This window comes from Neodiprion pinetum, chromosome 1 (assembly GCF_021155775.2).
Source record: "Neodiprion pinetum isolate iyNeoPine1 chromosome 1, iyNeoPine1.2, whole genome shotgun sequence".
Taxonomy (NCBI): domain Eukaryota; kingdom Metazoa; phylum Arthropoda; class Insecta; order Hymenoptera; family Diprionidae; genus Neodiprion; species Neodiprion pinetum.
The window spans coordinates 38835876-38851336 of record NC_060232.1 but is presented as its reverse complement, the minus strand read 5'-3'; the positions used below and the strand labels follow the sequence as shown (position 1 = coordinate 38851336).

General features: G+C 39.8%; 3 protein-coding genes across 3 annotated transcripts; all 3 read right to left on the bottom strand.

The window, feature by feature from the left end:
• Positions 1-2455: 2455 nt before the first annotated feature.
• Positions 2456-4255, bottom strand: Aatf (Apoptosis antagonizing transcription factor). The gene has a single exon (XM_046629331.2). The coding sequence runs from the start codon at positions 4062-4064 to the stop codon at positions 2568-2570; it is 1497 nt and encodes a 498-aa protein (XP_046485287.1). The 5' UTR covers positions 4065-4255; the 3' UTR covers positions 2456-2567.
• Positions 4256-4973: 718 nt separating this feature from the next.
• Positions 4974-9373, bottom strand: LOC124221032 (leucine-rich repeat-containing protein 49). Its single transcript, XM_046630663.2, has 7 exons — positions 9172-9373; positions 8682-8842; positions 7906-8544; positions 6616-7784; positions 6161-6534; positions 5811-6050; positions 4974-5737 (listed from the first exon to the last, which is right to left on the bottom strand). Exons 1-7 carry the CDS (start codon positions 9274-9276, stop codon positions 5522-5524), a joined length of 2904 nt encoding a protein of 967 aa, XP_046486619.1. The 5' UTR covers positions 9277-9373; the 3' UTR covers positions 4974-5521.
• A 1136-nt stretch (positions 9374-10509) lies between these two features.
• LOC124224858 (ionotropic receptor 93a-like) lies at positions 10510-12603 on the bottom strand. The gene has a single exon (XM_046637060.1). It carries the CDS (start codon positions 12601-12603, stop codon positions 10510-10512), a length of 2094 nt encoding a protein of 697 aa, XP_046493016.1.
• Between the last annotated feature and the right edge of the window lie 2858 nt (positions 12604-15461).

Below are 15461 nucleotides of genomic sequence, written 5' to 3'. Positions count from 1 at the left end.
ACATTATTTATATCATTCGTGTCTTCTTCGATATTATCTTTCCATCAGAAACGGAGAACAGGATTTACGAAGAAAGAATAATGAGCTATAGGTAACCCTGCAGGAAACAAAAGAAAATAAATAAGTAAATAGCAATGGAAAACATTCGAGCCATGTTGAATGTTTGCATGAAGCGAAATGTCTGTCTTTTTGCTTCTTCTCGGATGTTGAATTATTGTTATACTTCAAGGAGATCAGATTTAAATTAGAACTCCAGATCGAGAATTAATAAATCGTAAACTTTATCCTCGTTGCGTGTAACGATTTAGTGTGATTCTTCACGACAATCAGATCCATTTTTCTTTGCACGAAGTGATTTCCTAACGGATTGTAGCGCATGCGCGTTAAATTTTAGCAGACGACGGACCATGCGGTCGTTAGAAATTCACTTTGTACATCATGTAGAGTTTTATTACGAAATAACAACCGTCTATATTTTCGTATACACGTCCTGAACGAGAATTCCGTCCACGCAAATGTTTCCATTGAAAAAACAGCATGGACGTGCGTTACCTGGTAAAGAATCGAGGATCATCGACATCAAAAATTCAGCTCGTATTACTCCGCGTAATTATGTACGAAACCAAAAGACTTTTCCAAAAGATAATAATTATCCCTAGAACGGTAATGTTATTATTGTTTGTTTATTTTTTTCTAACCTATTCCGGTAACGGGGGGTGAAAAAACGCCCCAATCTGGTAAATTTCATCTCTCAGGTACGTCGTTTCCTTCGTTTTCTAGTAAAGAATCAACAAAAAAAAAAAAAAGAATCGAAAAACTTTTTTCATAAGTTTAAAAAAAGTGATAAAAAAAATTAATAAGCGGAACACGAAAACGTAAGCTGTTTTGTTGAGGCGGGAAATTTAAATTCGCTTGGTATGTTTTTTCACTCTCCCGTTTCCGTGCTGCGGTTAATTTCCTCGCACGTGCGGAGTCAGCAGAATTAATACACAGGTAATTGATTGTAAAATTGCGTTGCTTAAACAAACTTCAACTGCATAAGAATTTTTCAATTCGTTGCAAAATATATAATTTGGCACGTGCCGCCTAAATTACATTGAGATAATTTATAACCAATTCGGCGCAGATGTAACGTATCGCGATTATTCGTGCCATTGACTTTGGCGGCCTTGACCTGCACCTGAACTGTCTGAATTTGTCCCATTCCATGTTCAATCTCTGCTGCATGTGTATTTCGACAGTGGGAGATGGTCGGTTTGGCAAGAGATTTCTACATCAATCAGGGCTGTTCGCTGGCCGACACGATAGATAATAATAATTCGCGACTAACCGATGCCCCGAGGGAAATTGGAATTTGCCTCGAAACCCACGCCGATTTCACGTGCTTCGAGGAATTTCGCTTTTGGAGTTATTTACCCGACGTCCAATGAAAGAAAACAAGACGAAGCATCCCCAGAAGAAGCAAAAAACAAGCTTTATCTCGCTACGCGATAATTCGAAAGGCTTAAATACGTCTAATTGGACTGGCTATTTCGAGATTTTGCGTATTTTCTTGTTAATCCTCGCGTCCGAACGCACGAATTGTGTCGTGATGCAAATCATTTTGTATAATAATAGTATTATAGATTAGAATATCAAGTTCATGTTGTTCTAAAGTCTATCAGAATTAGATTATACATATTAAATTAAGAATGCCGATGTTTATTCATACACTCGGGCTTTAATCTTCAATCTTGAACCTACACACTCGTCAAAGTTCGTGAATAAATATTTGTGGATCATATTCGTCCAAAAATACTTGGTGCCAATTCTGGTGATAAAATAATTAGCCCCGTGCTCCAGTTTATCGTTAAGAGCAAAGTATGATAAAATAATTAATAGTCTCTAAGACTTGTAAAACCGCTAAAAGTTTTAACAATCAGAAACGAATGAAACAAATCCACCAGAATATTAGGTAGATTTTCTGCGATGATCGGTTTATTTTTGTGCAAGTTAATTAGGCCCAAGTTTTTACTAATAGGTTTCGGTATTCGAGTTAAGATCAGTTTCTGTAACTTGAGCTTGATTCCCGGCTTATCTGTAGACTAAACTAACATCTCCGATGGGTGATTTTCACCATTTGTGAACGTGACTTTGTGAGACAAGAAACAAAGTTGAAATTATAATTTCAGACTACAATGAAAATAAAAATTCGGGTATGTGGCCTCTTCTTGAAAAGTAAACGCAGCTCAAATACATATATTCGTGAAAAGGCTGTAAACTTCCAATCTAAAGATGATATGAATTCGATGTCTGCAGACGATACTGCGCCACAAGATTACTCACTATGTTTACAGACCCAATTGATTTTTAATCAGCCAATGCTTCAAGATTTTTCATTTCATTTTAAGACTGTATGGGTGTACTTATCATATTACGTACAGATAATTTTCAATGGAATGAACGAAACGTGGTAAACGGAGCATAGAATAGAGGAATTTATTTTTACAATTCATGAAACGTTATGTACAGAACCAAGTTTTTATACAATAGTAATTATTTTTTAGGAAATTCGCTCTACATTTTCACTATTTCTGTTCCACTTCCTTTATCTTACCGAACAGAGAACTGTACAATTCGTTTTTAGCCAAATCGGTCCAATTATCATCAACCGTTATGGGAGCCATGAAATTCACAAGCTTAGAATGAACACCGAACCGAATTCTCCTTCCCTTCGTCGCTTTTGTATCGATTTTTCTCTTCATTTTACTCCTCATATTTTGAAGCTGTATCCACTGTTTGCTAAGCTGTATCGGATCAGTGATGTCGGCAGATTTAAATTCGATCAACTCTCGCAAAAGCTGATGGTAGAAATCGTCGTCGTCATAAATTTCACCGTCGTATTCTTGCTCTCTTCTGCCATCTTGAGCTGCCTCGTTGCTTTGTTGCTTACCGACAATTTCGTACTCCGATCTTTTCAACTGAGCTCGCTTTCTCAGCTTTGACTTGTCGCTTAGGATAAATTCAATCTGTTTAACCACCGGCTGTGTCGATCCCTTAGTATTTACATTGCCGACCGCGATACGAGTCTTATCATTCCATTTTTGTATCACTGAATTCCTATAGTTTGTATACAAGTTGTGATTCTTCGCTAAAAGCGACTCGTAATCATTTACTTTTCTTTTCTTCCTCGGGACTCTCTCCTCCTCTTCTTCGTCCTCCTTTTCCTCTTCTGCTTCCTTTTCTTCCTCAGTATCGGAAGGAATTTCTTCATCGTTGTCATCTCTGCTTTCTTCTTTGTCACTCGCGTTATTGCTCGTCTCTTTATTTTTTACCAACAGCTTCGTCTCTGGATATTTTATTAAAAGCGAACTCTGAAGGTCGAGCAAATTGTCCAAGAGTTTGGTCAAATTCTTTTGAGATTCATTTGTACTTTTCACAAAAGTTTTGTCCGCCCTGAGATCCTTGTGAATGTCATACTGTGGCATTTTGTTACTGGATATCAGACACTTCTGTAACTTTATCCTCATTTCCAACAGGTTTTCCCAAATCCCAAGCTGACTTCGCACGCACCTGCCCTTTTCAATTTCAGCCCCAGAGTCTGTCAGCGACATGTGTTTGAAGTTGGACTCCATTTCGCTTTTACCTCGCCTGCGTAAAGGGTTTGAATTGTCTATTTCAAGCTCCGGTTCGTTGTCAGAATCAGTTTCAACCTCTTCATCGCTTTCGTCGCTATCACCACCTCCGGAATCTGATGTTTCAGCGTCATCTTCCTCAAAACTCCCATTTTCCAACTCCGAATCTTCCCGCGACTCGACATCAGGACTGGCTTCTCGTTGCAGTGATTTTCTGCTCACCTTTTTCCCCTCGTATCTCTTATCTACTTCGTCTAATAAATCAACGTTCTGCGTTCGGAAGTTTGACTTTCTAACCTCGAAATCGGAGTTTTCCTCTTCGGTGTCGCGTTCCACCAGCTTGGCCTTCGTCACGTCGTACTCATCATCTGAATCGAAACTAGTCGGAGCACTTGAGACCAGGCTGTTTATTTTATCTGCTAGGCTTAATCGCTTTCCTTTTAGTGCCATGTTTCAACGGTGAGAAGAAAGTTCTTAGACTCTGAAGGAATGTCTTTCGCACGTGTATAAACAAAGACATAACCTCAAGTGGCTTCCAATTTCTGTCCCCTCTTTGTTCAGTCCATTCGCTCCGCGTTCCGCAGTTTCCTTGTCCAGCTTTAATTAGTTGACCAATCCGCTAAGGCAGTTCGATTGTGTGATGAGCTGCAATTCGACTCAAGTGCGCGTTTTATTTACTCTTGATCTCCAGAATCGAATTTATACGGTCAATTTTTTTGGCTAACGCGAATAAAAGGTAAACAGTTGATTAATCAAGATCAATCTGATCATCGACTTTCTCGATATGTGAAAACGATAGACAAATTGATATTTGAACATCAAAAAAATTCTAGCTAATTGGGTGATTTCCATTCTAACTGCAAGACGTAATCTTATCATTAATATTCTACTGCAAAATTAAATGTCGGCCACAGAAGGATTCATTCGACGCAATAGTTTTCGTAAAATCGAAATTCGAATTTTACAATTAATCGTCGACGATCGATCGTCGAGATATCAAATGCGATGGGCATGACGTTTGAATTCCATCGTTCCTATGTTCACACGAAAGTTACCGCTAAAAACAAAATACATGCGTGTGCTGTCATGAAAGGTTACTGCACTGGCTGATTTGTGGAACTCTTCGTCCGTAATTTTACCTCATTTATGAATATCATGGGAACTCAGTAAGCTCAGGCGGCACTTTCCACATAAGTTCATGATGTGCGTGATACGGATCAAAATCCAGATCGTTTCAGTGCGTAAGGTGAACGTTTTTCTTTTTCATTTCAACTAGGTTCTTATATTTTAAAATTTCTTATTCTTCATAACATTGTCATTTAGATTTATCCAATACCTAACTGCACAAGATATACTTTTCGCATTTACAAATGTTCTCAAGTTTTCAATTTTATCTTTAAACCCAAGTTGTACGCACATGAAAAAAAATATTTTGAACAAGAAACAATCATTGTTTATATCTGTGTACGTCATACATAGGTTACTGAAGTTTTTGTACACATGCCACTTACATGCTATTACATAGCTTACATCCATACATGAAATATTGTTTGGCTATACATTAAATCAAATATCGACACTGCATCAATTCTTGTTCCACGTCGTCTTTTGTTACTCGACATGGTGTACAGTCTTGAAAAAATGTGTTTTGACGAAAACACCAGCCATTCACTTTTATGTTTATCAAGTCTCAAAGCTCGTAGCCCGGTAAACTCAATCAGATTTGTCTGTCTCATTTTTCACTAAAATCAAACTTTCCCAATTACTTTCATTCGTTTGGATTTTAATCACTCGATACAATACAACTAGACCAATTTGGTTTTGTTCATGGGGAGAAAAGACGTCTATATTAAAAGTTACATATCAGAATGTTCCTGAATTTTTTACAACATAAATATATATAACAATTATTGATTGCACTGTTTATCGCTGGCTAGTTTATTCATACAACGTTTCATGTATGAATTCATATCTGAATAGTCAATCAAAGTATCGCGAACGATTTCTTTCAAAATATTCGGCCATTCTTTTTCCAACATTTGCAATTTATGTACAGCATCGATTGTTAAATCTACCATATTAGATAAGTGAACTTTACCCTTGTGCCTCCAGATCAAATCGTCCTGAAAAAGAGTAATGGCGTTATTAGTCTCTGAAATCTAAGAATTACTGTGCACTATAAGTCACCTAATTTACCTGCGTAACGTTACCGCGACGCCATTGTAGAGCCTCCTTAGCAACAACATTTCGCAACGCTGGATCGCTGTTGAATAAAAATTGTTTGGCAGTTATTTGTTCCCCATTTTGTTTCTGCGCTTTGTCGAGTTGCAGTCTCTGCAACAATGGCTGCAACAGTGATTCTGGCAGTGACCACATTACGATATCTGTCAATCCTGCATACTCTTGATTCGCTTGCTCAATTTTTTCGTCCGGTATCTAAGAGTAGAGACAAAATTGTTACATTTTTAATAGACATCTTGCTACTCAAAATCATCATAATGAAATTCAAAAATATTTATTATCGATCGTAGCAATAGTTGCAATACCTCTTCTCCATTAATCACCTTCAGGCCCCAATGAGCCAATCGAAAGATAGCGTAAACCTTCCAATCTTTCGATACGATTGGGTTACCTTCGGCGTCGATATGAATGCTACTTAAACCCTGCACTTCGGCAAGGGCGTTGAGTTGACCAAGATGACAGATATTTGTTTCTTTGAAGATGAAATGTTCAGCGTTAGAAAATCTGTTCTTAAGCTTATTCAAAATTGTCGCTATTCCGTTGAATTGAACATAGTTAAATTTAATTATGTTCACTTCGCTCGCTTTCGTCGCATCCCAGGGACGGTCGATAAATCGCAACGCACCCTGACCATAGACATTCAAACAGCGACCTGTTATTTCAATCAAATAATCACCACCTGTAAAAAAAGCATGTATTGCGATATTATTACCATTACGCGACTCTTATCCCCAATTTTGATTACCATTACTTAACCGACCTTGCTCTCTTTCCTTTGGCGGACTCGGTTGAGGAGGTGGACTAGCAGGAGGTAGTGCTCTGTGCTTGGCTCGAGCAGTCGCAGCTCTGTTGCTTTTATAATGAACGATTTTTCTCATCTGCGCACTCCTTACTCTGCTTTTCTCGCTTTCAAATTCCTGCGATTTGTCCAGCAAAATTTTTGGTACTGACGATCCACTGGAATCGCTTAGTACAGATTTGCAGATTTCTATGCTGTTTGCCTTCAGGCTCGCCGACTGAAAGATGGATTTGTTGATCGCAGCCTTTCTGTAAGATTCATTCTGACTGTCGTGAGTATAGTAAGGTCTAGAATTCTTTGTTGATCCTTGATTATCTATAAAATCTTCTAATTTTGTATCTTGTTGATTTTTATCACGATCTAATTGTAGAGTAGATTTGACCAAATGATTTCTTAGTCCGCTCTTCAGGCTTTCGTGGCTCTCACAGCTCTCCACGTCGCTCTCAGTTGGCGTATCTGTAGTGTCGACTTGAGTCAAGCCGTTCCTAGTTTCTAAGCTCTGCACATTTTCTATTGTCTTGTTGCTTGTCAAATTATTTATAATAGGAAGAAGAATAGGAGGGAGTTTAAAATCCAGAGCATTTACTCTTTCTACACCGTTCGTTCTTAGCATATTATCGCTGGAATTACTTCTTCTTTTGAAGTGAATTTTCTTTGATTCTATATTTTCATTTATAGAAGTCAGGCTTCCAAATGCCTTCGATTTTGCTTTGTCCAATCCCTTCAGTCTTACCGTATCTATCTGTGATGAATTCTGCAGATGCAGACCGCGCACCTGATCGTTCTTCGTCGTACCAAGTTTACTCACTCCGCTAGTTATGCATTTTGTCTGCGATCTGAGCAATTCCCAGTTCGTCTTGGCGTTCGTTATAACTTCCTCTCTTCTCACATTTACGCAGACTTGAGTGCTGAGGTCCAAAAAGGCGGAATTTGATTGTTCTTTCGTAGTCCTCCAGGCCATAGCTGCCCTCCGAACTTGTTCGTTAACTTGCATCGTCGACAGAACTTGTAGATTCGGTAAATAAGAAACGAGAAACGACACGCAGTCTGCATTCATTGTCACAGGGTTACCGTCTATAGTTACCTCCTTAACTTGCAAAGCCTTAGCAAGACTTCCCATATCTTCAATTCTGAAATATTTAGTCAACTTGTGAATTCGAAGAAACTTTAATTAAATAATTTCCCATACAATTGCCATATTTTTGGAAAAATTCAATTGATAATGTGTTCGTACGGGCTGACTTCACTTACTTCTGTATCTCATTGTTGCTCAGGTACAATTTTTGCAGCTGCGGCGTCTCCCCAAAACCTGCCAACTTCTTGATTTTGTTTCTTTTCAAGTTCAATTCTTTCAACGAACACAAACCTTGAAAATCGTTACATCCAACATTCTTGATGTTGTTCCCAGCCAAGTTCAACACTTTCAATGAAACTAATTCACTTAAGCCAGATACTTGTACAATTTGGTTACCATGCAAGTCTAGAACTTCTAATTTGTTCAATTTTTCTAATCCCTCGATTCTTTTAATTCTATTCTTTCCTACAAGTAATACTCTTAAATTTTCCAACGGATCTAAATTACATATTTTCTCTATTTGATTATCATACAGATCTAAAAATACAAGTTTTCTCAACTGCGTCAGACGATCGGTGTTGATTTTTGTCAACAAATTATGCTGCAACGACAACAATCTCAGTCTAGTTTCACCGACGATATTTGGAAATGTTGTCAGACCTCGTCTGTCTAAACATATTCTATCTGGATTCTTGTCTCGTTGGGAGGGCGCGCGCGACGCCACCACTGTTCTACCTTCTTCAGCCTGCTGCAGGGTGACAACGTCGCAGCCCCCAACTTCAGCATCTTCTACGTTGAAAGTGGAGCTCGATGAACTGCAATCATGTTCCATTATTGTTGAATGAGTTGTACTTTTTTCTTACCTTTTCTTTGTCGAATGATCAAGATAGTTTCAGGCCCATAAAATCTTTCTCTCCTCATCAATTTCAACAAATCTGTAAATTTAACCCACCTTAAAGTACTGTAGGATCGTTTGTTTAGTTTTGGAGGTATCGGAGCACCTGGTAATATTGGAAGCGCTGGAGCTATGGTCAAAAATTCATTTCCATCTTCATCAGGCTCGGCATGTGTCGTTGCTGACTTGCCTCTTACGTTAAATGACAACTTTTTATTCTGAAATGAAAGTTCGATTTCCGTCACAGCTTATGCAGTAATTAATATACAATAAAAAGTGTCGTTTTTCTTCTCAACCACACTTCACTTATCAGAAAGCAAAAATCCTCAGCATATATAACAAATTTTTTATCAATTTCATTCATCTGAATATACCTTTCAAATCGACCTCAGCTTAACTACACGTCGAAGAACGGAGTCTCACGCATTACTTTTTTCAGATAAAAAATAATCGTCCAATAGTTATATTGAAATTAAGAGAGGCGAAGATAAAGAGGGAGGCAGAGATAAAGGGAGGGAGAATTAGTCCGTGTCAAAGTTGTGCTTACCGATGTGCCACTATGACCGTTACTGCTTATTGGCATCACATAACAAAACGAACCGAGTATCAACGATATGTGAAAATAGAATGTAATAAATCTTGCTCCGGTCATTAGAATATCGACATATCGCCGCCGTGGCTGACACACGGGACTCGTCCCTGTTTGTTTGTTCCTGCGCGCTTATGTGGCTCCGTTATCTCTGCCTAATATACATGTGGTACCGATATACCTGTACATGGAGTGGCTAAGGGGTGCGGGCATGTTTTTGCACGCGACGAGTTCCTGCCGAAAAAGTATCCGACGTAAGCTCCCGAGCAATGTCCTGGAGGTCGGTTATGTGAGTCCACTTTTCCCATTTCCCACCATCCAAGCATTCTGATTGTTTGACTAAACTTTGCAAACCAATCGGAATGCTTGTGAATATTGAATTGCGTAATCTCGACCCTGGACCATTGAACTAAGGGACGCTTAGAAAATTTCAAAAATGAGTAGCGATCACCTAAAATTATAAAATCAACATTACCTACTTCTGGTTTGGTACCATTCTTCCCGCGTGGAATTAAATTTTTCAAAATCTTCGTCTGGCATTATATCGAACTTTCCGTTTGTTGATCGTTTTCGAAGGTGTTGACTTTTCATTGTAGAAATGGTTCCTGTGAATCCTCCGTCCTGATTTACATTTTTTAATGACCTTTTGGACTAGAGCAAAACTGTACTGCATACTGTGGATAATTTATCTAGCAATGGTGTGATACACTTCACTGCCGCTGATAAAAAGCCAGTGAAGGATGGATAAAGCTGGTCGCTCTTGTAGCCTGAGGATGGTCACACAGTAGCCAGTTTTATCCGTAAAGCGTTTGAGCATGAACTTTCAGCGCGTGATCAGTACTTGGATGATTTCAGTGGGGAATACTGTCCAGGATACCTTTCAATTCTCTCGGTAGATAAAATGGTTTTATTCACCTAGTCTTGACCAATCTTCGATAGACTAAATTTGGATTTATTTCCTTCTAGAAGAAAGTGAACAAGGACTCAAACAAAAAATCGTGTAAGCTAACATCAGTTTTTGAAAAATAGTTATAGTCTGAATTTATAATCAACGAAGTAGGAAAACTTGTAATGAGAACGGACATTGGTTAAACGAAAGCATTCCTTTTGATTTATAATGTTGGCGTATCTTTCTTATGGAAGTTGAAAACCTTTGAAAATACGTAAATGCTTCATTAATCGTTTTTTTTTTTTTTGCGTGTGGAAACTGGAGCCGCTAATCTTATCCATAACTTATTATTAAAACCTCATATTCCGTCTATTAACGTCTTAGGCGTTGCATAAGTGTGGGGTCTTTCACCGACTATGTAGTTCCACTGAAAAGTGTTCCCTCCTCACTGCGTTTCTTTTTACGGTGATGTTGTAGAAAAATTTGATTCTTTCTCCGATAAAAACGATAGTTGAAAGAAGTAGTCCGCAACCTAAGGTAATGAAGGAGATCTGCAAGTTCTCGAACTTGAAGGCCAGCAACTTGCTTCTAGTTTCAATCCGTTTTGCCATGGCGTAATGGTGCTTCATGATCAACGAATCCACGGTGGAATTGTACCAGTAGGTCGTTAAGCCAGAATCAAACATCCTGCGAAGAAGGACGTTCATCCGTTTTAGAAAGAAGGCATCTCGCTGCACCATGTAGGCGAGATGATAAGTCCTCGGGCACTCGTTGACTACGTGGAGAATCGGTTCACCGTGTTCATCGAGAAACTTGGTTTTGGTACTGAGCATTAAGTCGTTCCTTCGCTCGATCGCAGCGATGTTTCTGCCCGAGGCGGCTTTGTCGATGGTCCTGACTTTGGACTTCGCAAATATTTTAATCTTCTGACGCAGGTGTGTCAACGTCGGCGAGTTGTCATCCTCGCCAAAAATGTCCCCCAAGTTTGGAGACGTTGTGCCGATAAGCAGACCCGACTGGTCGAGCTCCGCTAGTGTATTCAAGTTTCTGTAGTACCTAGGATTGGTGAATTCCTGGTAAAGCGATCCCTGGAAAGTACCGACAATGATGATGCTGAAGAGAAGACAGACTCCCACGAATATTCGCTCTGAGTTACTGACGGGCATTTTTTCTGGAGAATTGGCAAATATCATTGCAGTGATAATGAGAATTTCCATCAGACCACTGGGCCTGCGTTTCTCATCCTGAAGCGTAGAGTGCAGACAGTACCTGATCATGCCGCATACTAAAACGTTGCAAAACAGCAAGATCCACACGAGGGGCGAGAAACATTGAAAGATTTGCAGCCACTGGGGTATCATTTTTGACCGCGGGACCACGATACACATGCTTTCGCAGTTCGTTGGACTTGTGAACTCTATCAAATTGTTCGCACCATAGTCCTTCAAGAATGCCCCATTCGCGGCAAAGTCTATCCTGCCGTAAGCAACGTCGCCAATCATGCCGACCCAAGTGCCATTACCAATTTGGTATCCGTACTCGGCGCCGTTGCTCGGTGGGTAAACGTCGACGCTGAAGTTCATCCATAATGACAGAGTCTTCAAAACCATAATGTCCAAGCCCGTGGCTCGGTCTAAGTCTGATCGGCCATGGATTTCCCCGGTTCGGTCCAACTCGGGCGTTAGGAGAACCGTAGGCGTGCGTTGGAATATGGTCACCTTCAAGGGATACATATTCATGTTCTTCGCTGTGTTAACAAACTCAGACAACGCTTCGTAGACTTGGGGGTCGTCCATGTTCACCTTCACCCTTTTCAGCCTGCCGAGGGTTTTGTTGGTCCCCAGAGCGAACGGATCCCAGGCGAAAACATAGTCCTTAATGCATGCCGAGGTCGGTGCAGTCAAGAAGACGTTTGTCACTTTATTCTCGGTCCATATTCTCTGCAGCATCATCTTCAGCGTTGTTTTCCAGTCCTTCTTCTCTGACGTTCCTTCGCAACTCAGGTCTGGATCCGAAACGATGATTATCAGCGTCAATTCAAACGCGTTCCTCTGCCATGGTCCTGCATTGTCTAGAAAGGTGTTGAAGGTTTTTGCATCCGGTACCAAGAGGATCGTTGTAACGTCGCGAGGATTATTTTCATTGGCAATTTTGTTCCCACTTGGCCATGACCAAGCGTAAGTTGATGAGTCCAGGCCACTGTTGCTCCTTTCTTGATCTCCATTTTCTACCGGAATTGAATAGCGTCTCACGAGGACTGCAGTATCGGTTTCTTGACACACCGCGGTTATCAGTCTAGCCGAGCAGCAATGGATCGACTCGGACTCTTTCCCATTGAAAATTCGTACGGTGACCGAACCTGCGCGTTTCAAGTACCATGACATGACGATCCGAAATGGATTCTGCCTCGCCCAGTCATCCTCCTGGTTTTCGTACTCCATACGCGCTATCGACGAGCCAAAAACTACCGCGAGAGTGATGAGAATATTTCTTTGCATCATCTGGAAGCTTGAATAGTGAAAGGAACGAGTGTCAAGATGTCAGTAATCACGGAGGCTTTTGGTCTGTTGATCATTCATATTGAGGTTTTGATCGCGGGGTTAACCATGCTTCAATTAGTGAGGTGCAAAGTTGGCGAACTTCAGATAAAGTTATTTTAATGTTATGCATGAAACTTCTATTTAAGTCTTTTCAATTCGTTCGTGGTATCGTGTCTTGCAATCAAAAAATCTAAAGACGAGGGAAAAATATAAAGGGACCATTGAAGTCTGACGAAATTTTTCAAGCCCCTTTGACCAGTCTGCGTCTCTACCGAAATGCCGAGTTCTTCCACGTATTTTTGATAACAAGAATGTTCCCACGGCATTACAGCTTTGAGAATTCAATATCTGAAAGAGCCCTCAACTCGTGCGTAAAAAATATTCGATGGTCGAAAGGTTTATTACTGAATTTCCAAGATCCTCGACGGTGTTTGCAATATTCGATTCGTCGGAAGCTTTGATGTCGAGGACAAAAATATGGTTATCATAACCTACCCGTGTAGAATTATACTTGTCTCGCGTCGTGCCTTACCCAGAAAGAATTTTACACATACTGATCGTCGAAAAGTGCCTAAGACGAAGTCAGGGCGTCTATAGCAGATAATGTTTTATTCCTTCTCCCTATGAAAGCATTCTACCCTGTTTTTGATCTTATACAGACTTGAAAACTTCACCGTGTCGAAATTCTTTCAGCCGTTTATCCAAAACACAAGTGTCAAGCTATCAATTTTTACAAATCAAGTCCAGGGCTGCACTTTCACGTAGTGCCTCACCCAATATACCACCTATATAGTCGAATACATCGATCAGACCGACATATTAGCCTGGAATGGCGAACTGAAATTCTCGAGGAAGTCTCAAAACGAGTGGTTTAAGCGATGTGATAACCGCAGCGTAAGCTGATCCCGGTGCGTGAGTATGATAAAAGTGAAAAGTTTTCTCAGGGAGCATCTTATACCTAATGCTGGTCATTAATAAAGCTGAACTGAGCAATTAACGGTAAGACGTTAGCTTGCAGCTTTCTATCGTTAAAAATAACGGGTATCGTAAATTTAGTTTTACGGGTAAAATGAGCCCTACCAGAGGCAAGTGCTGCAGCCATAAACCTGCACAATAAGGGCAACTATTGAACGGACTGTTAGGCGTCGTTATAGTCGATGCTGCAGTCCGCGTGATCAGCGATACTCTGTACGAAATCCTGGGCCAAACGGGAACTGTATCCGATCTGGGCTCTGGATGAATAATGTAATGTTACACAGGGTGAAATCACCGGTTTTGCCCCCTTTTCTGGTCTAGTAGTCGTCATAGATAAAACAACATTATTGTAAAAACAGTCTTATTTCAGACTTTAAAGTGTAAGCGTGCACTGCCATTAAAGCATCTTTCCTTATCGGTTAATTTTGCTGCCTGTTTATTAGCTTCCTAAGCTCACGAACCTGATTTTCAGAGATTTTCAATAATTATCGCCCTTTGAAGTTTTCTTTTCTTACAACGTTGTAGAAAAGATAACGAAGATTATTCAATGGTGAGTTCCTCACTTTCGGTACAGTTTTGACAATGCAACGCGAATGACAAAAATTTACCCACGCTTCTTGCAGAAAAGTACAGCGTAGTTTTCAAATTTGGTCGGCTTGGTGCCAACGGAAGTTCTCCAAATGTGTACAAAATAGTGGTGGAGCCAAAATCCTACCACCCTGTGATTTACCTTACGTGAATTTTATGAAAATGAGCAATTCATTTCTTCAATAAGTATCCGTGCGAATACCAAGTCGACGTGAAAATGTAGAACGAAATTTTATGATCGCTTTCAAAAGATTGCATCGTATGGTTTCATGAAAAAATTCTTCCTCTTGCATGGTCAACTCCTCGATCAATCAACTCGAGATTTTCGGCTCTAGGAAATTGAATGATACTCACATGCGCGTCTTTGCTGTACGGCGAAGCTGCTTCAGTGAAAAGAACGAATTTCAGCCGCGCGAGCTCACTTCCTTTTCGGTTCGATCATCGGCTGATAGTGATTGAAAAGACAACTTGCGTCTTGCCTGAATTCCGATAAATCCGCGGCCAAACTGCTGGCCTTGTTTTTGGATCTATAGAAGATTGATTGATAAACATTTCGCAATGTTTACACCAAAGGAAAACTCCTTCATTTCTCGCACACCGTTTACTCACAATTAGTATAATAGCTCTGCACTTATGGATTTTTGTCTCTTGAATTATTCAGACCACACTTGTTTGAACGAAATGTGAGGTCGCAGGTATATTACCGGATGTTATAAACATTCACCCGCAATTTTTTGTACAGCTAAACTAGTCGGTGCTCAATTTATCTGACAATGATTTTTTGCAGATGTTTTCCGATTATTCTTAAGGTTGGATCAAGGCAGTCGAGGTCGTTCACTTCATGCAAGCAAAATTCTTCCCCGAGAATTATATAAATAATATGCGATTATCCACACTCCGAAATATCAAAATTAGACTTTGCCCAGATGCGCGATTTAAGTTGGTATACAATAAATTCCAGGGTTGAGACATGTAGATAAACCGTGCCTTGAGTCAAAACAAAAATATACGATCGAAATCCGAATAGTTCTCTCTAGTTTCTATCAAGTTATTTTTCTCTTGATGTGCCCAAAAGTAAAAAAATTTTTATATCTGCCTCTTTATCTTATAAAATTTCGAAGCATTGGTCACAAAAATTGGCAGACTATACAGAAGTATTTTCAGATTATGATTGTAATCAATTTATGCGTGAACTGAAAAATCTTTGAATAAAATTTTAAGTGATTATCAAACGCGCAAGTTCTTCTTTCGACGCG